This window comes from Rhamphochromis sp. 'chilingali' (assembly GCF_963969265.1).
Source record: "Rhamphochromis sp. 'chilingali' genome assembly, chromosome: 21".
NCBI lineage: Eukaryota > Metazoa > Chordata > Actinopteri > Cichliformes > Cichlidae > Rhamphochromis > Rhamphochromis sp. 'chilingali'.
This window is the reverse complement of record NC_137949.1, coordinates 23,399,352-23,423,445: the sequence shown is the minus strand read 5'-3', so window position 1 is coordinate 23,423,445 and position 24,094 is coordinate 23,399,352. Positions and strand designations below refer to the sequence as shown.

At 41.4% G+C, this 24,094-nt stretch overlaps 1 protein-coding gene across 4 annotated transcripts in view; it reads left to right on the top strand.

The window, feature by feature from the left end:
- Positions 1-1,181: 1,181 nt before the first annotated feature.
- Positions 1,182-24,094, top strand: part of pcnt (pericentrin) — a 33,949-nt gene continuing 11,036 nt past the window's right edge. Inside the window, exons 1-42 of one of the 4 annotated variants that reach the window (XM_080870875.1) lie at positions 1,182-1,388; positions 2,938-2,967; positions 5,140-5,316; positions 5,813-5,953; positions 7,226-7,375; positions 7,476-8,362; positions 8,451-8,783; positions 9,130-9,532; positions 9,759-10,175; positions 10,265-10,483; positions 10,582-10,677; positions 10,768-10,911; positions 11,069-11,324; positions 11,431-11,507; positions 11,645-11,918; positions 12,077-12,177; positions 12,510-12,621; positions 12,771-12,897; positions 13,052-13,171; positions 13,268-13,340; positions 13,449-13,553; positions 13,673-13,784; positions 13,866-13,906; positions 14,005-14,136; positions 14,294-14,537; positions 14,680-14,818; positions 15,675-16,116; positions 16,192-16,389; positions 16,486-16,557; positions 16,973-17,077; positions 17,387-17,539; positions 18,239-18,385; positions 19,960-20,120; positions 20,230-20,402; positions 20,564-20,745; positions 20,862-21,024; positions 21,189-21,431; positions 21,889-22,121; positions 22,296-22,403; positions 22,960-22,980; positions 23,384-23,620; positions 23,712-23,885. In XM_080870875.1, coding sequence (XP_080727001.1) covers positions 1,341-1,388; positions 2,938-2,967; positions 5,140-5,316; positions 5,813-5,953; positions 7,226-7,375; positions 7,476-8,362; positions 8,451-8,783; positions 9,130-9,532; positions 9,759-10,175; positions 10,265-10,483; positions 10,582-10,677; positions 10,768-10,911; positions 11,069-11,324; positions 11,431-11,507; positions 11,645-11,918; positions 12,077-12,177; positions 12,510-12,621; positions 12,771-12,897; positions 13,052-13,171; positions 13,268-13,340; positions 13,449-13,553; positions 13,673-13,784; positions 13,866-13,906; positions 14,005-14,136; positions 14,294-14,537; positions 14,680-14,818; positions 15,675-16,116; positions 16,192-16,389; positions 16,486-16,557; positions 16,973-17,077; positions 17,387-17,539; positions 18,239-18,385; positions 19,960-20,120; positions 20,230-20,402; positions 20,564-20,745; positions 20,862-21,024; positions 21,189-21,431; positions 21,889-22,121; positions 22,296-22,403; positions 22,960-22,980; positions 23,384-23,620; positions 23,712-23,885 — 7,770 coding nt within the window. In that variant the 5' untranslated portion in view covers positions 1,182-1,340. Of the gene's footprint in view, positions 1,389-2,937; positions 2,968-5,139; positions 5,317-5,812; positions 5,954-7,225; positions 7,376-7,475; positions 8,363-8,450; positions 8,784-9,129; positions 9,533-9,758; positions 10,176-10,264; positions 10,484-10,581; positions 10,678-10,767; positions 10,912-11,068; positions 11,325-11,427; positions 11,508-11,644; positions 11,919-12,076; positions 12,178-12,509; positions 12,622-12,770; positions 12,898-13,051; positions 13,172-13,267; positions 13,341-13,448; positions 13,554-13,672; positions 13,785-13,865; positions 13,907-14,004; positions 14,137-14,293; positions 14,538-14,679; positions 14,819-15,674; positions 16,117-16,191; positions 16,390-16,485; positions 16,558-16,972; positions 17,078-17,386; positions 17,540-18,238; positions 18,386-19,959; positions 20,121-20,229; positions 20,403-20,563; positions 20,746-20,861; positions 21,025-21,188; positions 21,432-21,888; positions 22,122-22,295; positions 22,404-22,959; positions 22,981-23,383; positions 23,621-23,711; positions 23,886-24,094 lie in introns of all 4 variants that reach the window. The other 3 variants (XM_080870874.1, XM_080870877.1, XM_080870876.1) reach the window with 3 other exon arrangements.

The window sequence follows — 24,094 nt, the reverse complement described above, 5'->3', positions numbered from 1 at the left end:
AGGGCAGGAAGGGCAGACCAGTGGCTGGTTGATGGAGATGGGTGGGTACTGTGGGTGGATGGTGAGGACCACTGATGAAATGCGACTCGTGCCATGTTTCTGATCATTAAAAGCTATGGGTTCTCTGTTGGACTAATATATGAAATAAAAATAAAAGGTTGAAATACAAGAGACAAGTCCTACTTTCATCAGAATGCATGGAGAAATACTTCCATCCAAATCCAAATTCAAGTTGTTCCAATATATTTTTTATGAAGTACTAACCACACAGACTTACAGCTTGATTTTGTGACTTTTATGTAGAGTTTATATTTTAAGCCTATTTTGTTTAAGTTGTACAGTGCTCTCGACAGCTGAGGTTGTTTTGAATGTACTATAGAAATAAAGTTTGACTTGACTTAGCTAAACTGTACTTCATGTCGTGGCATTTGGAGTAACTCAGACAAACTAAAGCCACAGAGTAGCTGCCATGGGACACACCTGTTTATTACTACTGGACTTAACTATGACTTGCATTACCTGCTTGGTCTGGTTTCTCTGCTGCCAAAAAAACTAAGGGTGGGACAGTGAAGAGAACCTTCACTTCAAACAATAAAAACATTAAATGTGTCCTATTCTTCTTTTGATTTGTCACATACAAAAGCCTAAAGCTGGGTTCTGAATTATTACTGGGCTTTGTTGGATGGATTTAGTGCTTAAGTGCTGGCTGCTGCTGATGCTCACCTCATTTGGGTATAGTCAAAACCTTTCTAACGTGGCACAATCATTGACTCCTAATAAACGGAAACGCACTGTTTGAGTACATTAGGCACCAATCTTTAATTAATATAAACTGTAGATCGTTGCTTTGCGTTTTTAATAAATATAATGTTAACGGTACTCATGTTTTTAACCTGCGTACTTCACTGCGAACGCCCCCTAAATGAAAAACTCGTCATCCAGCTGTGACAGGAGTATGATTTGTATGAGCTAACTGTGGTTGGCTACAAGAGACGTCAATCCAGTCTAGGCGGCTTAAAGCAGCAATTTGATTGGTTAACTGAGTGCTAGTTTTGACTGCTATATACAGTAGGCGGTGCTTTTAACTTATTTTTAAACAACACGAATTTAATTGGCTGAAGGTGAGGAAAGTAACTAATTAATTGGGCAGTTAGGCAAGGGGAACCCGATAAGGGCGGAGCTACGTTGACTTGGCGGCCATACTCAATGTTGTCTGTTGACAGTTGCATGTAAAGATTTGTTCAAGGGTTAACTTATTCTTTGAAGGAAGGTTTAGCATTATTTTCAGTTAAATCAGGACCTATGTCCTAAACCGTTAACGCGTTTATTTCGATCGAGTCATGGATGAAGATGAACGTCGGAGGAAGGTAGAAGCTGGGAGAGCTAAGGTTTGTTGCTAACATGTAACGCATGCTAATATTGAATGCTAGCACTTAGCAAACTCTTTTGTCATAGCCCTGCGTTTATCCATTGCTAACTACACTCACCACCAAAATGACTGCACATTTATTGTCGCTTGAATTACCTTTGAATGTTAAATTGCAGGCTCTCGCCATGTATTTCCCGCGGTTGGGCGTAGAATATGAGAAGCGAAGAGTAACATCATTTATGAAGCAGGTTAATCAGCTGGTAAATGAAGGCAGTTTTCATATAAGTTACTTGGTAGTTCAGCAGTAAACGCATATGTGATTGTTCCATTGACCATAGCAAATAGCTTTCATTTTTATTTAGACATATGTGTTAAGTTTGCCTTTAACTCGTGTGCAGTGAAGATGTATTCGGTGGGAGATTTGTGGCACTTGCTTGATTTATTTTGCTATTGAGAATGCAGGTTGCACATTACTCACAGGCCATTACAGCTCTAAACAACGTGGATCAACATCATATGTTTACTCACTGAAAGGGTTTACTTGTGCAGTGGTTATAACAGAGCCTCAATTCCAAAGTTAACTATTCACTAAGTCAGTCATCTGTGTTTCAAAATTGTGGCAGAACTTTATGTGAGCCTATCCCCCACTAAGCTCTCTAAACAAGTACTGTTTACTTGTATCTAAGTGACATAGTGCTCAAAAATCAGGAAGAAGAATTTTTTTTTCTCTCATTCTTTTGTAAACTTGTCATACATGTCAGATCAAACTAATTTTAATGTTAGCCAAAGACCCCCGCCACCACCGAGTAAATGCAAAATGTTTTTAAATGATTTAATTTATTAACTGGTTGCTCCAACCTTGGCAGAAAGAACTGCAATCTGCGATAACTGGAAATGAGTCCTTCACATCACTATGGAGAAATATTGTGCCACTTTTCTTTGTGGAATTGTGTGAATTCAGAGGTTTTGCAGCATGAAAAGCCCGTTTAATCCCATGCCAAAGCATCTTAATGGGAAAGGTCCCTCTAAAACCTTCATTTTGTTTTGTTTGAGCCATTCAGAAGTGAACTTGCTGGTGTGTTTCAGGTCATTGTGCTGGTGAGAACTAGTGAGTCAGACCTTCAGACCACAAACTGATGGTCTGACATTCTTCTCCAGGATTTTCTGAGAGAGCAGTATGCATGCTTCATTTAGTTATAGCAAGCCCCAAAGTAGCAAAAAAAAAGAATAAATAAAAAATTTCAGCCCTCATCAGTTTTGAAATTGACTCCTCTGGTGTTTACAAGTAGAAATGGCAAGCATCTGATTTCACCTTAATGGGAAGCCATATTATTAATGGCCTAGTAGTCAAAAATGGCTTGTCCCACATTGACAACAAGCCATGTAGTCTAGAAACAATGTATGAAACTAAGTCACCTTTTTAGGATAGCCATTTACACTGCATGTGTTATATGATATAATCCATCTATAATTTGTAATGGAACTCATTTTGGGAATAATAATAATAATAATAATAATAATAATAATAACAAAAAATTACTCAACTACAACATTTATATTCCTTATAGAAATCTTCCACCATGCCTCGGAGTCAGAATGTAAGTATAGAAAGTGGTGGATGAAGGAGCAAATCAATGACTTGTGGCTGTTTCTTCTTTGATTTTTCTTTTTGTTTTGTTTTGTTTCTGTTGAGTGATCAATCACAACTTTCTTATTTTTCTGCGCCGTGGGGTAATCGCTGTCACCTTTTAATGTATATTGCTCTTCAAACAATACAGCATCTGAAAGGAAATCTGCCTGCAGTCATGATCTGAATGCCTAAAATAGCCATGCACCTTGCGTATGCTGTCATGTTAGTTACAGGCCATCAGGTGGTGCAGTGCACCCATGAGATTGGGTGAGGTGGAGGATGTTGCGCGTGTGTCTCACACGAATGGTGTTGCTATGGTAATGCAGTGCTGTCTTTTGCCTTTACTATGTTTGTGGCATCGGTAAGCTCTGATTTCTCTTTGGCATTAAAAGCGTGGCACAAATTTGATACAATCACCAACGTGGACAGCAAATTAACCCCTTGTTGGAGACAGCAGTCCCCTCCTGACCAATGATGACATTGTTGAGAACACCGTAGCAGCTTTCAGCAGTCCAATTACATCTAATTTGACTAGAGTGAGCTTCAGCCAGCTTGTTAGTCAGTCTCAGTAGGGCGGAAGTGGCCTTGGGCTAAACACAGCTCATCCTGCTGTCTTTGAGGGCTTTTTTTCCCTTCTTTTTCTTTTTGTGGTAAGCGGAGGCAGTGAATAGGGTGATGGATGGAGAATGGGTGCGGTTTTAAGCAAGTAAGGAAAGAAAGCTGACAATTTAAGGTAGGAAAACATTTAAGGGTGCTTAACTTGATAAAGGGCTGCTTTCAGGAGTGGGACACTGAGGTTGTACAGTGATGGATGCATTTCAGGCTGCTTATAAAGCAGAACCTACAATGTGGCAGTGTAGTCAAGGAACATGTGATCAGAACAAGGTTTTATGCACATGCACACACGATATTGTTATGCATCACGCTTGTGAGTCATCACATAAAGCAACAAGTAGGTCTCCCAGGGCCATGTAATCTCAAATTGAATTGAGCATGCACACTCCAGTGCTGCTTGCCACACATAGAGTTCTGTCTCCTCCTCTCTATGTGAATGCATGTCCCAGTCTCCACCTTCTTTCTTTAGTCTAGACACATGCCATCCTCTACCCAGAGTTTGTGGATCCCTCTGCTTTGGATGTTGGCTGTTGGCAGTGAGTTTTTGGATGAAAGGTTGGGCTGACTGCGCTGTTGCCTGCAGACTGCAAGATCTATATCTGGACAGTAGAGCAACTTGTCCGATGAGGAAGAATGGATAGGTCTGACAGGCAGCAAGAAAGGAAGTCAATAATTGCTGTCAGATATTGATGGAAAGCTCTATGAGGGTCTCTGTCACAATGTGAACTGCCGTGATCTGATTTAAGCTGCTTAGGAAGAGAGACGGGGCATGAGAGAGGCAGTGAACAGAGGAGAGGGTGTGTTGCAGTCAAACCGACCGAGGTGAATTTCTATCAAATTGTTCCCTCTGGAATTTAAGATAAATATTGTAGCTTTAATGTAATTATGCATTTTTTTTCTTGTCAGGTTTAGTCTCGATATACTTTTCCTTTTATAGCTACAGAGAGGACTTTAAGAGACCCTTCCAAAAAAAATAGGGGGAAAAAAAAGCTGCATCTGTGATTTTATTTATTTATTTATTTTCTTGAGGTTTTGATAAGCTGAGAAATACAAAGTGACAGTTGCGTGTCCTTTTTTTAAACCTTGCTCTGTTTCTGTTCTGCTGAGAGGTTGTCCACTGTGTGTCAATGTAAAATCTGCACTTCTCATCAGCCTGTTCTCTGGAGATTTGAGAATATTTAGCTGCCTCACTTCATTTTGAACTTGGATACCTTGTCAGGCTATGGTGTAATCTATTTTGGACTTGAGTGTTGGGATTACTTTTGGGCTTTTTTTTTTGCTGCACAACTGACTCATCAAGACGAGGGGTTTTCCTTTCTACACTGTGGACTATCACTAACTTCACATGATGACTTTTGTCTGGTTTTGATTCATTTTGTATACATTTCCCTACCTTGAGGAGATAAATCTGGACTCTGACCTCATTTCTCCTTCAACCCCTGAGGTTCACCATGCTGATAGTGTGGTGGTGCTCTTTGGTGCTGACGTACGTGTCCATCTACCTCTCGCTGTCCTTCTTGCGCAGCTTGCTAGTTTCAGACAGAAGCGGGCGAAAAGCGACGGGGCGGGGGCGGCGAAAAAGACGCAGAAGAGGAAGGGCCAGGTTGACTCGCAGAATGACCGCTCGACGGAAGATCACCACGTAGAACCAGCTCTTCCATCAGCCAGTGCTACAGAGCATAACAACAGCACCAACCATGAGGTATGCCACCAATTGCCTAGAGAGCTCATCAATAATAGTTACAAACACTGAAGCAATTTTGATATGTAGGGAGCATAAGATTATTAGTTTTAATTAAAACTGTTGGTTATTTTCATGACGGTCATGTCTCCATTCATACTCACAGTCCCACCCCACCCCACCCACCCCACCCTGTTTGTCTAATTTTGTTTATTCACTGTATGCTTCAACAAGTGGTCTATGCCCCCCGTCTGTAAACATACATTACAGAAATGGGTCACTAACCATCACATTGCCTGTAGGCCATGTTGTCATGACAACCTGGCCAGGATTAACTGCCCCCCCCCCCCCCCCCCCCTTTTTTTTTTTTTTTTTTTTTCTTCTTCTTCTCTGCTAAGGCAGAGTTCACTAATGACATTAAATGTGCAAATTTGCAGCACATGCGTTTTTTCCTGACATTTCTTTTGTGGACTCGGGTACGATTAGACTTTAATTCTAATACTTTTTAATCCTTTAGGAGCCTCAAATGTCAGGGAAACCAGAGGTTCGGCAAAACGAAGCGAAGGATCAGCCGCTCACCCCCAAGCATAGCCCATCCCCTGTGGATGACTTGAGAGAAGAGGAGTTAGCTGCACTTACTGGCAAAGAGCAGCTCAAGGTATACAAAGCCAGTATCTGGAGACTGCTGTAGGATGTCAAACTTTTAAGGTGTGTCTGGGGGAAAACTCAAGAATACCATAGATGGGTTCTCTCGTGGAGCTGGTTTTGTTTAGAAGAATAAAATCAAGGAGCGTAGGTCATTATTGTTAAAGAGGACAGAGGATTTACATTTGTTCTCGTGAGATGAGCCAGAGACGTTGACCAAATCTGTCCCCTGGATTGAGCTGTAGAGGTTGAACAAGTGGTGTGAATGGCTTTATAAAAACGTGAGTGATTTAGGTTTATCAGAATTGACCCGTACTTCTGCAAACATGTTTTTCCCCCATGTCCTGGTGCTGATTGGATTAATTACATAAAGGGCTTTGTCTCCATATTTGGCGCAAGTTAACTTCTTGAAGCATTTTCCAAGTTGGCTGGTTTGCATCTATTAGTGCAGTTCCAAGGAGCATGTCAGGATATTTGCATGTCTTTGTCTTGTATGGCATAATTCAGTAATCCGTAAGTAAGCCGTTTGATTGGAGTTCATCATCATGTTAAACTCAGCTGGCTGAAGCATAACTGGAAATGGAGAAACAAGATGGGGTTTGTCATGAATACTGTAATCTACTTGGGCTCACATTTTTAAGTTCTGTATTGACACACAGTAACCTCAGAACTGAGCAGTTATCTAAATCGGTTCCATTGTGTGATTGGAATTGGATGTGTTTAATTTGTCCTGATGCTTTGTTTGCTCACTAAGACAATGAAAGTCTTGTTATGGTATTGCTATGCGTGTGAGGAGGACTGTTTGTTTGGATTTCTGTGTCATCACCTCCCATGGGGGATTGTACCAAGTCTCCTCTTCTGCATGGCTGCTTGGTGCTCTGGACTGAAAAAGCAGCACAGTTGGTCTAATGTGAAGCTTTGTATGCAGAGGAATCTGGTTAGTGTCTTTGGCACGTAGTGTTTCACGTGTTCACTGTGTATTTAAATCTCAAACTAGGGGTGTTTTCTCTGTATATAAGGTGTTGTAAGTTAATGGTTTGATTCTTCCAACCAGATTGTGGGCTTCATTTGTTGTTGTAATTTGCATATAAATTGTTTGTTTTGAAGTATTTAGTCTGTTTTCTGGCCAGCCACAGAGGGAAAAATAGAAAATTAATTTGGAAGTAGGAGTGCATGCTGGACATTTGATAATATGTTCTGCAAAAGCTAATGGAAGTGTGTGAAGTTATGAGTGTTTGATTACTCGTAAAACTAATACCAGTACATACTTTTGTCCTGCTTGCAGCTGCTACAGCAGGCTGTGGAGAAGCGTAATGAAATAATTGCCAAACTCAGCTCCAACCTGCAGGAGGCACTGGCCAGCAGAGACCAGGTACAGGTGGAGGCACAGTCTCTTGCTGGACAGCTTCAGGCACTGCAGAGGCAGCTCCAGCAGGTAAGTGCCAATCAAACCGAATGTGGCTGTGGTTGTTATTTGTGCTTCGTTGCTCATGCACAACAACTGCTGCTTGAATGTCTTCTCGTCTGTCACACAGACCAGTGTGGAGTTTCTACGTATCAAAAATCTGTCAGGAACTGAAGCCCTTAATAATCAGCAGCCTTACCATGAACCGTCCTCCCAAGAGCCAAACATCAGTCATAAGGAAGCGCCATCAGAGGGCTCAGGAAGTTCTGGCTCGCAGTCTGATGCTGAAGGTGAAACTGATGTAGAAACTGTTCTGTGCAAGCTGAGAGCCGAGCTGGAGGAAGAAAGAAGAAACAGCCAGCGAATATGTAGCGAACTAGTAGAGGAGATGGAGAAAAACAAGCACGTGCTTTCTTTGCTGGAGAATGAGAAGCAAGAAAGAGAAGAAGAGCGAAAAGAAAGGGAAGCAGAATTGCAAAACCTTCATTTCCAGTTAAGCCAACTTCAAAGTCAGTGCCTTGAGATGCAACAATACAAAGAGGAGAAAGAGGTCCTCAACATAGAACTGCAAGAGCTCAGGAGAAGGCTTCAGGAGGAGGAAGATGCAGGGAAGAGTTATAGTGAGAAGCTTGCTAGCTCTGCCCTTTGTTTTCAGAGTCTTGAGGAGGAGATGAAAAGGCTCAAAGAGGAGCACACAGTGGAGGTCGAGCAAGTCAGGCAGCTTTTGGAAGAGAGGGAGAAAGAACTAAAAATCAAAGAGGAGGAGGTGGTGGGTTTCAAAGCGTCTAAGAATTGGCAGAACCAGGTAAAAGCTGGCGTTAGCTCTGATGAGACTGTCAGTATCGACGAGGCTAATCTGGAAAGTGGAGCTGACCAGGGCAGTATGAATGAATCAATGTCTGGAAATCTTCTGATGGAGCGCTACTTGTCTTCAGCTCCGCTTGCACACTTGCAGTCTTCAGCGATAACTGAGAACCTTGACCAGTGCAGTCAGCTGGACATATCTGCAGACCGCAGGTGAGAGCAGCTGTTATTGTTGCACTATCTATCAGCTGTAGATATTATATTATATATATTAATCTTCTTTGTCATTGTGTCTTCTCAGTTTTGAGCTAAATAGTGATGTGTTTGGAGAAGAACTGTTATCAATTTCCAAACGTCTGATTGAAGAACACGACGACCGCCAAAACACCTCTAGTCCACAGGACTCTCTGGCTGATGAGTCCAACCCTCAGTGGCTTCACAACGTCGCTTCGGGCAGGATGGAAAGGAGTAACGTGTCCGAGCAGCAGTCTGAGGACACTAACTTGGAAAAAGAACTGCTGAGTCAGCAGTGTGAGGAGCTCCGTGAGGAGCTGGCCCTTAAGGAGAGGGATCTAAATGTGTTAAAGGAGGAAGTAATCAAGAGTGCAGAAGAGCTTGAGGAGGCAAGGAGCAGGTAATGAAGTTCATGCCGTTTATCAAATGACTAATTCAAAGTCCTTTTAAAAACAACTCTGTGCTCTATACCTAACAATGATGTTGCTATTGTGTTAATACAGTAATATTTACTTCTAAAGTAAATTGCATAACTCTATTAATTTTGATTAATAATAAATATTTATCTCAAGGTGAATATTGTTAAATGTCCATGTTGGAAAAAGGCATTTCTAAGAAATAAATCACTAGTTTACAATAAACATTTGAATGTAAGCTGGTTTGCTGTGGTTACATTTATTTCTTACTGTAGATTGATATAAATTTTTATCTTTTTTTATTATTATTATTATTATCTGTCTTTTTAGGTGGGCTCAAGTCACAGAAGAGCTTAGGGAAGCTCTCCAGGAGCTCGAAGACGAAAAGGAAATGAGGAGACAATTTGAGGAGGAGCTGAACTTGAAAGTCTATGAACAAGACAGCCTTAGGAGCAAACACTGTGCCTTATCAGAAGAAAGAGAGCAGGAGAATGTAGTAATGTTGACAGTAAAGGAAACTGAAATCTCTGCTGAAACTTCCCTCCTCATATCTGGTACCTTTCCATCAGATGAGGATGAAAAACTGGTAGGGGAACTAAAGGAGGAGGAAACTGCACTCCAGTCTCATCAAAAACAGCAGGAGCTGCTCGTATCATCTCTGCAGGAGATAAAGCAGACTGCAGATTTAGAGAGCACAGAATTCAGAGATGACAACCAGCTGCAAACATTACAGGTATGCCAGTACCACAAGTGTGCAATAATTACAATGCATTCAAATATGATGATAATAGGTTTCTGAGCAATTAGATTTTTTTTAATTTTTTTTCTAACAAAGTTGGAATGGTGGAGCTGATTCAGTAGTCATATTAGTACTAAGACATCAAATTGGAGGTTTTGACTTGATAAGAAAATTATTGTATAAATAATTAAAACAGTTTCCCTGGCTTCCTTTTCTCAAGGCCAACTATGAGCATCTCATGTCACAACTCGAGGAGACAAAAACTGAGCACGAAACTGCATCGACGCTGTTGAGTCAAAGGACTACAGAGCTCGATACAGTTTTAAAGGAGCTTGAAACGACACGTGTGCAGATTTTAAGTGTCCAAACGGAGGTGGAGAGGCTGGAGAAGGAGCTGCAGCAGAGCCTCGATAGTCTGCACTGTGCTGAAAAAGAGAAGCATGAGCTAGAGTCTCAGATCTCCTGTCTGAGAGAGAAACTGACTTGTTCGGAGGAGGATCGGGCTCAGGCTGTGAAGGAGAGGGATGAGCACAGCAGAAGAGAAGAAGAGATGGATGAACAGATCAAAAAAATGGAACAAGTGCTAGAGGAGGAACTCGAACAGTTTGAGAAGCTGCTAAAAGCCAAGGATGTCGAGGTGAGAGATTACGTAACGCCATGCTTTAAATGCAAGGCAGTTTGAAATGCTAATGTGCAGTGATTTAACCTATAAAGTTATATTCACAGTTGGCTGAAGTGAAGGAAAAATGGGAGGAGGAGAGGATGGAGAAGGACAAAGAGATTTTTGATGCAAGACATCTGTTGGAGGAGCAAATGAAGGAGAAAGTAGACGAGGTGAAGGCTCTCCTGGAGAAGCAGGCACAGGCTGTGGAGGAGGCTACAGAAAAGCTGAAGGCATCTCATCAGCAGGAGATAAAAGATCTGATGGAGAAACATCAGCAGGAGGTGCGATTCATCAATTGCTGTAGGATTTGTAATAGAGTCAGATTAAATGTTAATTTTAGTAGCAAGCAATAATAAATATAATCTGCATGACTCTTTAGATTTCTGACTTGAATACTCGCCTGGAGACAGAGCTGCTGAAGCAGCGGGCCAGTATGGAGGAAGAACAGAAACAACAGATCAGTCTAATCAAACAGGTATCAGAGCAATTCACTCCTTCACTGCTGTGAGGACTCCATTCACCAAGAGCGCCATTTTAGCTTTTTCTGGCTCTTCTTTCGTGACAGGTAACTGAACGTGAGCACGAGCGGATGATCTCAGAGCTCAGTGCCAAACACAATGAGTTTGTCAGTCAGCTGAAGACAGAGGTTTCTTTGGAGCTGAGAGAGAGCATGGAGGCTGCTCACCAGGCTGAACTGCAGCAGGTTCAGGTATATTATATGCAGACGCACAAGCCAAAACATTATTCATTCAGTCAGCCTCTTCTTTTTTTTATTTTTTTAAATATTCCAAAGTCAGTGAAATATATTATTGTCCTCTTAAATACTGACTTAGATTCATCATTTCATTATGCTTTTATTCCTCTAGGCTCAAAAGGCCATTGAGCTTGAATCCTTGCGTCTGAGCCTGACCACAGTCCACAAGTCTAATCTTGAGCGCTCTCAAGAAAACGTGGAACAGGAGCAGACGTCTGCCCTCATCAAGGTCCAGGCCTCTATGCAGGAGAAATTTGACCAGGAAATTGCACTCCTGCAGGCTCGCCATCAGTCAGAGGTGGACCAGATCAAGAGGAAGAACCAGGAGCAGCAGGAGAGGCTGCTTGAGCTGCACCAACAAGACATGGGTGATTACACACAAGATCATCTCAGCTGCTCAATGATCTTCATTCTTTAGCTGTCTTTGTTTGAGTCGTCCGGTTTCTAAAGAATCGTTTCTCGTGTGTTCAGAAGAGATGAAGGAGCAGTGGGAGACTCGTGTTGCTCAGGAAAGGGCTTCAATGGATGAAAAGCAGGCCAAAGAAATACAGGTGAAATTTCATTATAAAAAGCAGCTTTTGTATAAAAATATAATTCAAAAAACTGCTGTGGCTTTTAAAAACATGCACTGTCTTGTCATTGTGTGTATTATTCTATTTCACTCCATTTTGGTTTTATTTTGTTTCAGGATCTAAGAGCACAGTGGGAGAAAGATGCTGAAGCCATGGAGGCAAACTTTCAAACGTCCCTTTTGGAGATCCAGAACAGCCTCAGTGCCACCCAGACTCAACTCACCAGCACCCAGGCCTCCCTCGCTGAAGCACAGGAAGCTGTGTCCCAGAAACAGTTAGAGGTACAGGAGACGCAAGCCAGTATAGAGGAGCTCCAAACCTCCAGTAAAGAACAGACACAGAAACTAGAGGAGCTGAAACGAGCCTTGGCTGAGAGAGATGCTGCTGTCTGTGAGTCCTTCCACAGTTCCCATATTCCTCAACAGTATACACTTTCATAAAGAGGCTGCACAGTCCTCTAAATCTATGATTTGAATTTGTGTATTACATTAATATATGCATAGTAATGATGAGTGAAGCCGACTCTGTTCTGGTTGTTGTTGTAAAAGGTTCCCTGGAGGAGGAAATTTCTTCTAATAAGACACTGCTGCAGGAGAAAGAGCAGCAAGTCCTCCACCTACAGGAGAAAGAGCAGCAACTGCAACAAGAGGTTAGTTTCTGGCATGTCCCAGGTCAGTTCCACAAAGTCTGGTAAAAATGTATCCAAGCACCAAAGGGGCATGCCCTGCAGTTTGAACTACTGGTCTACTGCAACCCTAAATATGCATTTTATCTGCAGCTTTCTAAGTCTTAAGTCACAGTAAAAAGGATAATCTTTTTTTTTTTCTTTCTTTTTTTTTCTCAGTGTGTAAAAATTCTGGATACTAACTTATTAATATAATAATTACTTCCTGAAACATATTGACATCTTAAAAACCTGTTGGGTCATTTTTTTTTCTTTTTTAATTTCATAAAAACATTTTTCCAAACTTTTCCACCCAGGTTTCACAGCTACAGGAGGCGAAGAACTTGCTCAAACAGAGCTCGGATCAGGAAATCAGTCAGCTGTGGACTCAGCTGGAGAGCATGAGGACTAGTCGTCAGGAGTTGGGTGGTATGAATAAGCCTACCAGGCTAAAGCTTGGATTTTTTTTCTTTCTTTTTTTCATACACTGGATTTCTTTACATTCTAACAAACATGATATATTATTAGCAATGCCTGTTCTTAGTGATTGAATGATATGTCTGTTTGTTGTTTTACAGAGCTTAAGGAGCAGCTGCTTGCACGCTCATCTCGGGTTGATGACATCGAACGCCTAAAGATGGAGTTTAATGAACAGAAACGAGAAATTAAAGAGCAAAATGAGGCCGAGCTAGAAAACCTGAGGAGGTACCATAGAATCACCTGAAAACACAAATTTTTTTTTGATGCATTTATTCCTGAATATTAACATTTAGTGTAAACAGACATCTGAATTATGGGTTTCTTTAAATTGAGCTTAATTTCTCTACTCTATCATGTTTTACCCTCATCCTGCTTTTAGGTATTTTGAGAAGCGGTTACATGCAACAGAGGAGAGTCACAAAGAGGAAATTGCTCTGCTACAGCTGAAGCTGGTAGAAGGTGCCTTGGAGGACTCTCTGCTTAAAATGACTGATGATGGGTATTTCACTTTATCTGGATATAAAAATAAGATTCATGCTCTGCAGTTTTGCACAAATGTTTTTGTGAATATTCAAGTCTTTGGTCTGTGCTTCAGTGCTCTGTCTCAGTGTCAAGCTCAAGGGGATAAAGACGTTTTGTCTTATACCGTTCAGCTGGAGAAACAGCGGGTAAGAGATGCAGATGTTTAATGGGTGCTGCTGTCAGTTAAATTTTAAGTCGATACATATTAAGTGTAATTGATTGAGAGGCTGCTTTGTTTCCTGTGCCTCATCCAGGAAATGCTTGACAGTTTGACACTTCAGCTTGAGGCGAAACACACAATGGACCTTTCTAATCTGCGATCCTCTTTGACTCTTTGCTTTGAGGAAGAGGTGCAGAAGGTCAGACATCAACTTATATGTTCAGCCTTTTATTAAAGTGATATCATAGTAATATGTGACTGCTTGTTGTCACCAAGTGTTTTTGGTTAACTTGCTGCATGTTGTAACTTGTACATCAGGTGCGCGCAGACCTCACTGATCATTACTATAAAGAGCTGCAGGAGATGAAAACTCGTCATGCTCTGGACCTTGAGCAACTCAGAGCCAAACTTTCTGACAGACATCTGCAAGGTCCTTCACATACTTTTATTTTTATTCATTTATTTTCTGTGTGTGTTGCAAAATGAATCAACTTGAATATCTTTGTTGTAGAGCTCACCAGAGTCCATTTGGAGGCAGCAATACAAGTTGAGGTGAGAAGAAGGCTTAATAATATAGATAACAAAGAGATTACATTAATGAGATTACATTGTTTGGCCCAAAATCTGAATGTCTCTATTGTTATAATTAGGCTGAAGTGGAACACAGGATATGGTCTCACACTGAGGAGCTGCAAACAGCAACGACCATCATCTACACTCTGGAGAACAGAGTGGCTGCTCTCACCGAGCAGCATGATGCTGAGATCCAGAACATGCAGAAGGTATTTCTGTAATCCTTCATACTCAAAACTATCCTACACAGTAAAAACAGAAAACTGAGCAGCAGGTGGTGTAGTTGCATGAAAATACTGATTTCATAATACAGTGACAAGCTTCGGTTTAGTAACAGCTATTTAATGTTCCTTCAATATAATGCAGATGAAACAAGAGTTTGCTGAGCAGCTTGCCCGTCTTGAGGAAGCTCTTGAACTAGAGAGGAGTCGAGCACAGGAGAATATGAACAAGCTGAAAGAAGAGCTGCAGGAGAAGTATGAATCTGAGATCTCTGTCCTGAGGTCACACCATGATGAGATGGCAACGGAGCAGGCACGGCTTGAAAAAGCGCTTCATGAGGAGAAGGAGAAATTGAAGTCTCTTCAGGATGCACTGGAAAATGATGAGAGTAAGAATCTCTAGGACTCGTGTAATTTTTATTTATAGAAAATGTTGGTGAATTGCATCTTCTAGCCAGATCTCATGTTTTGAAAACTGTATACAGAATCTACCTTTTGGTTCTCCATGAGTTTTTAATTTCTGCCTTCTAGGCCAACAGGTTCTGTTGTTGAAACAGAAAGTGGAGGCCAATGACGCAGAGCTGCAAAAGACCAAAGACTGCATGTCTGTAGAATTCAAAGAGCTGCTTCATGAGCAGGTTGAGATGCAGCTGTGCCAGGCCAGAGAGAGGTGAGCTCAAGAGTGTTGATTGAAGCTAAAGTTGTATAATCCAGAGTGTATTAAATAGGTAATCATATTGATTGTGTATGATTTTTTTTTTTTTCTCAATTAATAATGATTATAATAAGTGAGAAATACCCTTTACAATGGTTTGAAGCTATATTTCAAGAAACTTTTTATTATATTGAGTATTTTTGGTCATAAAGGGAAAAATATAAACCTAGGGTTCTTCAGGAGCTGCCCAAAATTGTCACGTAATAAACTGAAAAATGTTTTTTTTTACCTGGTTGTAGCTTTTTAATAAGCTGCCTAAGGCGCTGCTTTTTGTAACCGCGCCAGTAATATAAATTGACCATTTGCACAGTACAACCAAGTGCTCCAGCGGCGCATGGTGGACTGATTTATTTATCTCCAGGCCACACATCACCAGCTGCTAATATCTCCTCCTTCCTAGCCTTGCTGCACTCAAGGGTGTTTCTGCTTCAAGTGATGCAACAAGTTTGTTTCCACCTTGAGCAGGAAGGGTTTTCTTGTTGTTTGTTGGATGTTGTTGAAATGACTCCCTTTTAGATACTAAACTGAATCTGAGGCTGACACATGACATGCCCAGGCTTGTCTCGGGTTATACAGGAGGGAACAAATGCATATGGTTGCTATAGCAATGATGTTGCAGCTGTATAGGTAAACTGTAATGAAATGGACACTCAAAAAAAATTACAATTTCTCTTGCTGTACTGCTGTGAGGGTCTGCACTGCAAACTCAGGCCACATGGTAGTAAATCAAAAACTGAAACATGGTATTGGAAATGTCTGTTACTCTTCAAACATGTTAGCTTCTTGGTTACTTTTTCATGTCTTTATTCAGGTTCCAAGAGGAAAAGGCAGCGGTAGAGCAGCGTTTAATCGAGAAATATGAAGTGTCTGTGGCAGAGCTGAAGGACAAATATGAAGCTGAGCTGGAACATGAGAGGGCAACGCTACTGAACACACACTCCAAAAAAATGGATGCACTCAATGCCAAACACAAAGCAGAGCTAGATTCACTCTGTGCCTCTCACAAAGATCAGCTTTCAGCTAAAACAGCAGAGCTTGAATGTAAGCATAATGCAGAGCGTGTTGCCTTGGAAGTATCCCTCAGTTCCAAACTAAAGGAAGACCTTGAATGTCTTGAAGAGACTAATCGTGCTAAGTTGGAGGCTTTGGAAGCTGAATTGACTCTTAAACACCAGGAGGAGAAAGATGAACTAGAAAAGAGGATGCTGAGTAACATGGATACGTTGGAGGCCACCTACCTGAAAGAAGTGCAAGTAAGGAGATGGAAGCCACAGACAGTTTCTCTGTTTGTTTGTGGATTTTAATGTCTTTGTCCTTTACAATTGCAGACACTACGTGATGAAATGGCTCAGCTTGAGGAGAAACATCGCGAAGATCTGATTTTCCTGAATTCAGAACATAAGCAGGTAATAGAGCGTCATACTGCAGAGCAGCTGTCCATCAGGGAAGAACTGAGGAAAGAACTGGCTCATGTGCACATGGAGAAGTTTAAAGCCATGGCAGCCGAGCTCAGCCATGTTCACAAAGTGAGTAATGAAGAGTAGGGATCGTGCCCCCCCGTCAAATAAAAATACCAAAAGTTTCTTTTACCAAAACAATAACTTCATGTTTTATTTTTACAGTCTCAACTGGCTGCTCAAAAAGAAGCCTTGGATACTGAACACTGCAAAGCCCTGGAAGCACTCAAGAACCAGGTACATGCACAGTCATCATGATAACTACATCATGTTTGTTTTTCCACTGTCTCAAAGCCAAATAGCTGAGTACCATCTCATTATTAGGCTGGTTTAATGTCACAACAATAAGTATATAATTGCAGATTTCCTTTCATTTTTAATGCAAATATCTCTGAAAAAGATGTGTAACTATGGCAAACAGATGGTCTCTGCTTAAACATGATATAATGGGATTGTTGGCAGTTATTCATAACTTGAAGCCATTAAAACTTTATGAAACTGATTTGTTAAAATCCAAAATAAAAGCATTGGAGCAAAGTTTGTTTGGCTGGATAATCAAATTTGATTTGTTTTCATCTGATTAACTTAGTCTTGTGCATTAAGTACCAGGAGACTCTAAATCGGACTTGATTTGCATCGGTTTCTTTTGCAGGTTTTAGAGCTTGAGCAGCAACACAGCACTGCTCTGCAGGAGCTCTCGCAAACCTACACTGCTGAAAAAGAGCAACTAACCAAACAGCACCAAGTCCAGCTGCAGGTGTGTGCGTCACAGTCTGTCATAAATCCTCTTGCTTTTTTTTTTTTTTTTTTTTTTTTAAACCACGTGAACTAACATCCCGTTCTCTAAATTGCGGGTTGTTTTAACGGTGACCTGTTGGTTCTTGTCTCAGTGGCTCTAAAAGCCCATTAGTGAATGGACTACACTCAATTATTGTTGATCCTTCATAATGGTCTATTAGAGGCACAGAGTATTTATTTGGATTTTGTTTTCTCCGAAGCACTAAAAATTTGACCTTCTGACTAACTGAGTACTGCGGTATTAAATAAATACATGTGTCTGCTGTAGGAGCTGAAGGGAGTCTCGGCACGGGAACTAGAGGCATGTCGCAGGGAGCTTGAAGAGGAGTCGTCAAGGCAAAGACAGCACTTCCTAGAAGAGGTGGAGCTCCTCAAAGTCCAATCAGAAGAGCGGCTGCAGGACAGGATTAATCAACTGAAGGTAAGAGGAGGGGGAAAAAGAAAAAACTCCTTGGGATAGATGAAACAGTTAGGATTAGAAGTATCATTTCAATTAAGATCTTTATTAATGCTGAACACCTTTGAGGTAGCCATGTTTCTCCATATAAGCAGTTTCTGTGAAAATACATTGATGTTCCCTATATTTGTTTCTTTATTTAACTCGTTTCAAACATTTATTATGGAATAGCTCCGGATTATTTGGAGCGCGTGTGTGATGCCATTGGCCTCTCTAAGCTTTAGCTGCACCAGTTCATTCCCAGGGATTTTTTTTTTTTTTCTGTTGGACTCTATCCCACTGAGGCCTCATCCAAACCCAGTTTTCTCATAATCCCTCCATCATATATGTACAAGTGTTCGTGTCCGTCTGTTCTCTGAATGTGTGTGCTGATGGGTCGTGCATGTGTTCGTGTTGCTGCCATCTGAACAGTGGCTAAATGGGATGGATCTAAGCTTTTTATCCCCTGATGCAGAAGGTTTTAAGGCTGAAGTTGTTTTGTTTTGTTTTTTTCCCCTTCCCCCCTCCAGACTTTTAGCATTTTACCATCTGAAATGTGCAAGCCAGTTGTCAGCTATAAGCCAGTCAGTCCAAAGATCTCTGGAATGAATGAACCTACTGTGTACTTCAGCTGTTGCTCTGCGTTTTTGAATTAATCTATACACATCACTGTTTTCTTTGAAGACGGAATTTGAAGAGCAGAAGGAGGCGGAGCTTGAAAACCTGAGGCGGAGCTTCACGTCTGAACAAGAGGAAAAAGAGCAGAGCTACACAGAGAAAATGAGTCAACTCACTGCCCAGCTGCAGCAACTAGATGCTGTGGTGGCCCAGGTACCAGTCATGCATACATACATATATGCATATAAATATATCTATGAAGTCTTAACTTGGATAGGTTGACAATGGCTGTTTTACTTAAGGGGGGGAAGGCAAGACTAACTGGGCGAAGTGGACAGAAAAAATGTTGTATTTTTACTGAAGGACTGGAAAAGGTCCACAAGAGGACTGAGGAGATGCAATGATTTGGAAACTAAAGCAAAGAGTGAGGGATGGTTATACAGACTGTGGATCTGTGGGTTAGTTTCCTTATTCGCCATATATCAGATGGTATCCTGTGGAAGATGAACATATTAATGAATAAAATCACCAATCTGGTGTTTTGTTTTTGTTTGCTTTTCAGATTAAGGTTAAAAGCATTAGTCGAATAATCGATTAGTAGATCAACAGAAAAACAGTTTTACTGCATTTGCTTTGGCTTTTTTGTTTCTGTTTTTTTTTGTTTTGTTTTGTTTTGTTTTGTTTTTCTTTGTTTGTTTGTTGTCCCTCCCCCGAAGTAAAGCAAGTATTTGATTTCATCCTGATCTTCAGAAAATGACTTTTTTCTCTCTCACATTTTTGTAACTTCATTTGGACAGTTACAAAAAGCAGTTACAATAATAATAATAATAATAATAATAAATCATGTCCTGGCACATAACTGTATTCAGTTATGTATTTGGGATTTATAATTTATCCTCACTGACTTTTTTTTTTGATTGGTCTTGGTTATCTTCTAGGGTTGTAACAAGGAAGTTGCAATATTACCTGCATTAATATTTCCTAAAACCTGCAGTCCCGTTCTTGGATTTCACAAACTGATCGGTCTTATGACTGATTGGTGTTTGCATATATTTGTTTCCATGGCACCTGTCTAGCTTGACTCTTTGTAGTGAGATACTAACAGACGGCCACACTTGTGTCCCCCACGAGGTTAAAAAGGAGCGCTTAAGAGAGGTTGGGAGGGGGCTGTTGTCATGGCTACAGCATTGTTTTGGTGAGGCAGGTGACTGCATGAGATGCAGTTGTGGGAGGGAGCGGAGGGGAAAAGGGAGGGAAAACATGGTGAAAGCTGAGGGAGAGATCAGAGAGGCTGAGGAAGGAAGGGTAAGGACGCTTACAACAGATATGCAAGAAAACTCTTCCAGCTTTTGAGTGTTTGACGCCCTGAAGTTGGATTTTGTCACCGTACTGGGTTGGTACTTAACATCAGACACCTTTGATATTATATACTTTAAAATGAGGAGTATTTTTCTCTTCAGCCTTGTAAATGTCTTCTGTGTTATGCTTTTGGATCTGAATGTTTTTGTGGTTTTCCCATTTCCCTTGTTAAGACCCAGAGGCTTTAATCAGAGACTTGGATGGTGCAGAACCAGTGTTTCAGTCTTTTTATTATGTTTTGGGTTTAGAGGTCCTGCCATGCCCCTTTTTTTTTTTTTTTTCTTTTTTTTTTTCTCAGTCTGTTACTTCTGTCCTCTCTGGGTTTCAGCTGCACACAGGTTTTAAACAAGCCATGGCATAGGTGAGAAACTAAAGGTTGGTCACAAGTGTAAGGAGAATTAACAAGATATCTTTGTTCGTTTTAACAGCTGCGGGCAGAGGTCGGGTGCCTGCAGGGAGAGTTGGAAGGAAAACGTGCAGAAATGGAGACCATGGACACGCTCCTTCAACGAAGGGAGCGAGAGACACAGGAGGGAGGGAACCTTCTTAAGATGCTCACTGATGACTTGCAGACGGCTAAAGAGGAAAGGTGTGCATGTAGTTGTGTAGTTAATATTTATTATAATCATATCTTAAGCAGCAGCTCTGAGCTTTCGCAAATCCTGAATGTTCTCATTTCTGTGTACCTGTTAACCCAGATGCAAATTGCACCGTACAAATGAGAAGCTGAGGCAGGTGCTGATCGAGATGCTCCGCGGCATCGTGGCAACAGAAGAACTGATTGGACAAAAGATCAGTGCCCGAGCCAAAACGTCCGAGCAGGCGACTCGCCAAAGGAGCTCAAGCGTGAACAAAGAGGCACAAGAATCAGGTCTGACTGATGTATTCTATAAATTTACAATGAATGCTAGGATTTTTTTTTGTTTGTTGGGGATTAACTGAAAATTGTTTTATTTCTAAATGAACCAAGGATGACTCTTAGTGTAATTCATGTGAGAATTGGTTAAAAACACTTAATTTGCTCTTTTGTAGGTATTTCAGTTGCAGACTTGTCTTCAGAGGAATTGGAGCTCACTCAGCTGCTCTGTGAGAGTCTCCTGGTTTCAGATGGTGAGATCAATCCTGGTGGAGAAGAAGCAGCTCTAAGTGCTTGCAGCAGACTTCGACATACAGTGGACACACTGCTAGAGCTGCTCAACCAAGCCAATACGCAGGTAAAGGAAGTAGAGATGCTCTTCATTCCACATAGGGTTTTTTTTTTTTTGTTTTTTTTTTCCTGTTTTACAGCCTTGCAAGGTGTCTGATCATTTTATGCTGGTCATTTCTCCAGCTGGAGCAGACTCACAGTGTTCATCTTTCTCTGGAGGAAAAGTTTTCTCAAGGCAGAGAAGACTCTGCACAACTCCTTGAACAGCACAAGCGTCTAATGGAGCAGCTTGATCAGGAGGCCAAGCTTAAAAGTCAGCTTCAGGTGGAGCTTCACAAAGCAGAAGGTGAGCACTATGTCTTTGTTTGGCATACTGCTGCTGTCTTCTGATTATGCTGCACATTTAGCACTTGCACCACAGTTTAACAGCTCTGCCGTTTGTAACGCTCAGTCGTGTTTGAGGTCGTTCCCTTTTTAAATAAACTTGTACCATTTGCATGATTTCTTCAGGTCTTCTTGAAGGCTACATGGCTGAAAAAGCAGCCCTAGAGGAGTCTCTACAGCAGAAGGAGACTCAAGAGGAGAGGCTTGTGGAGGAGCTAGAGGACCTGAAGGTGAAGCTACACCAGATGGAGGGTCTTACCGCAGAGCTGGACACTCTCAGAGTGAAGCATCATGAGCTGACTGAGGAGCATGCCATCCTCCTGCGACACAAGGAGCATCTCTCTGCTGGACTTGGGGAGAGAGAGAAAGGTTAGTGGAGGGGAGTACAAAAACATGAAATCATTTGTCTGCATAAAATGCTACATGACCTCTTTAGCGAGTTTGACTGTGCGCTTATATAATGTCTGTGCTCAGACGTGTCTTCTCTCCGTAGGCCATTGGCTCAATTTAGATCCTGACGCAGGTTTGTGGGTCAGAGTGGAGTATTAGTGTGTGAGAAGGGAGTGGGGATGAATATGCAGTATATTTGCAGTGCTGTGAGGTTGCTTTTTGTAATATTGCAATTACCAATAGCGTGTGGCAAAGCATCTTGGAGTGCTGTCATTTGCTGTTCTATTTCTTAAGGCAGATTATGCTGAATTGTCAGTATTTAACCTCACTCATATTCTGCCTCTGCTTTTTTTTTTTTTTTTTTTTTTTAATTCATCTGAATTTAACTGAATGAAAACAATTTTACTGACTTTAATTCCTCTTTTTATTTTTCAAGCTTTGTTGGCAGAGACTGATCGTTTGTCCCAAGATAGGCTGGACTTGCAGCGGCAGGCAGAGAAGGACCACCGCTCTCTGTCCCTTCGTCTCCGGACTCTGGAGAGGGAGCTCGAGGAGCAGGAAACCAGAGGCCTGGAGACGGAGCTGCACCACAAGACCCACACTGAAGACCTCAACCAGCGTGTCCAAGCACTGGAGAAGCAGCTTAAACATGACAGGCAGTTTATCGAGGTGAGGCTTGACAAATTAAACTGGTGTGTAATCTTTGGGTTTGTTTGCATTTGGATATCATGGATTCTTTCTTGATTGTTTTTCCAAGGTTATTAAAGTGTCATAGACTATTTTCCAAGTTGGTGCTTAATGCAGCGGACAGGCTTTCACTGAATTTGTTGCCTTCCATAATAGGAGCAGGCTGTGGAACGTGAACACGAGCGGGATGAGTTCCAGCAGGAGATCCGCAGGCTTGAGGCCCAGCTCAGACAGACTCCTAGTCTGGATAATAAAGGATACCAGGTGAGGCACTTAACTGTGTGTGTCTGTAAATATTACAACTTTTCTCAGCCTGTGATTTGGTCACAAAGCATTTCTTAAACTCAAAACAGAAGTACCTTAACAGCAGCTTTTGTTCTTCTTTTCTTTTTCCTTCAAACATTGTCTTATCAGATCTACTGCTATCCTGTAATTCAGCCTAAATTTCAAATTCATTACCACAGGCATAGTCTCAGTTAAAACTCTCGTGTTTGGATCAATGGCTTTGTTGGCTTCAACAACAGATGTCTTTTTTTTGTGTGCAATGTTTTGTGATTTAAACACAGGTTAAAGTATTTCAATGCTCTGATTTATATCTACCCATAAATACTGAAGCACGATGTATTTAACCAGAATTTGTTAAACAAAATGTTTCTGTTTCTAGTGTGTCGCAGTTGTAGTGTTTGTTTGGTGTGATTACTGTTTGCAAGTCAGCTGTGGAGTACATAGTGTTACTGGTGTTGAAGTGATGAATGTGGTGTTTGCCAATGAGCCTGACTATTACCATGTGTTTATCCCTGTGCTGAATGGATTGCTGTAGTTTGAGGACTTGGTTCTGCAGGTATGAAATCTAACTGTAGCATGCTTGTCTTAGCTCTCTGTCGTGCATGGTGTGTGTGTGTGTGGTTTGCATCATCTTTTTGTAGTGCTTATGTACTGGTTATAGGTTCTGCATTCATTAGTATTCAGTAGTCCATTTGCTAATATTCATTTGCATCTTTTTCATACGTCATCTGTCTTTCATCTTCATGTTGCTGCTCTCTGAAATGGCTTAAATTCAGTGTCCCAACCAGTGGCTGCAGATCTGGATTGGCTGTGTTTATGTTTTTTGTTTTTTTTTGTTTTTTTAAAGCATCTTATCATGTAACCGTTTTGTTCTTTGGCTTGTTTGTTTTTGTTTGTTTTAAATTTGCAGTTTTCCATCTTAAAACCCTGAAACTGAATCAATCTTTCTGCCTCTGCAGGTTGAGAGCTTGCAAGGTGTTATCAAAGATAAGACCGAGGACTATTCTTCTTTGCTTGGAACCTGTCAGCAAGCCCAGTGCGATCTTGCAGAACGCAATGAGGAGATAGACAAGCTGGCCGGTCGAATCAGAGAGTTGGAGCAAGCGCTGCTCAACAGTGTAGAGAGTAACAGATGCGTCGGTCAACTGGAACAAGAACTTCAAAAAGCGAAGCTGAGAGAGCAGGAGCTTACACAAGTAAGGGCAAAGTGCACACTTTGAGTTCAGGTGAAGTGTTGGTGTGCATCCTCCCTCAAGAGTTAGCTGATGTTCTCGCTCTCTTTGTCAGGATAAACAGGCACTAGAGCAGCAGCAGCTGTCCAGCAGGCTTCAGATCTCAGCCCTGCAGTCCAAATTGGATGAGACGAGACACTGTTACCATGACAACATGCGTGACCCCACCCAGGAGCTTAAGGATGCCCTAGACACTGCTCAACAGAGTCTACAGAGCAAAGAGCAGGAGGTCTGTTAGGTTTTATGTAACGCTAGTTTTTAGTAGCTAAGAAGATTTGAGCAGATGTGTGGTGGCGGTTGTTGTTTGACACGTTTTGCTGTGCTGCCACCTTTTGGTTGGAAAAATGTTTGTGATGTCTTAGTCAATCTTTTAAAGCCATAAGTCTGATTAGTTATCAGCAAATGCAGAACTTGAAAATTGTATTTTGGTTTTGATTT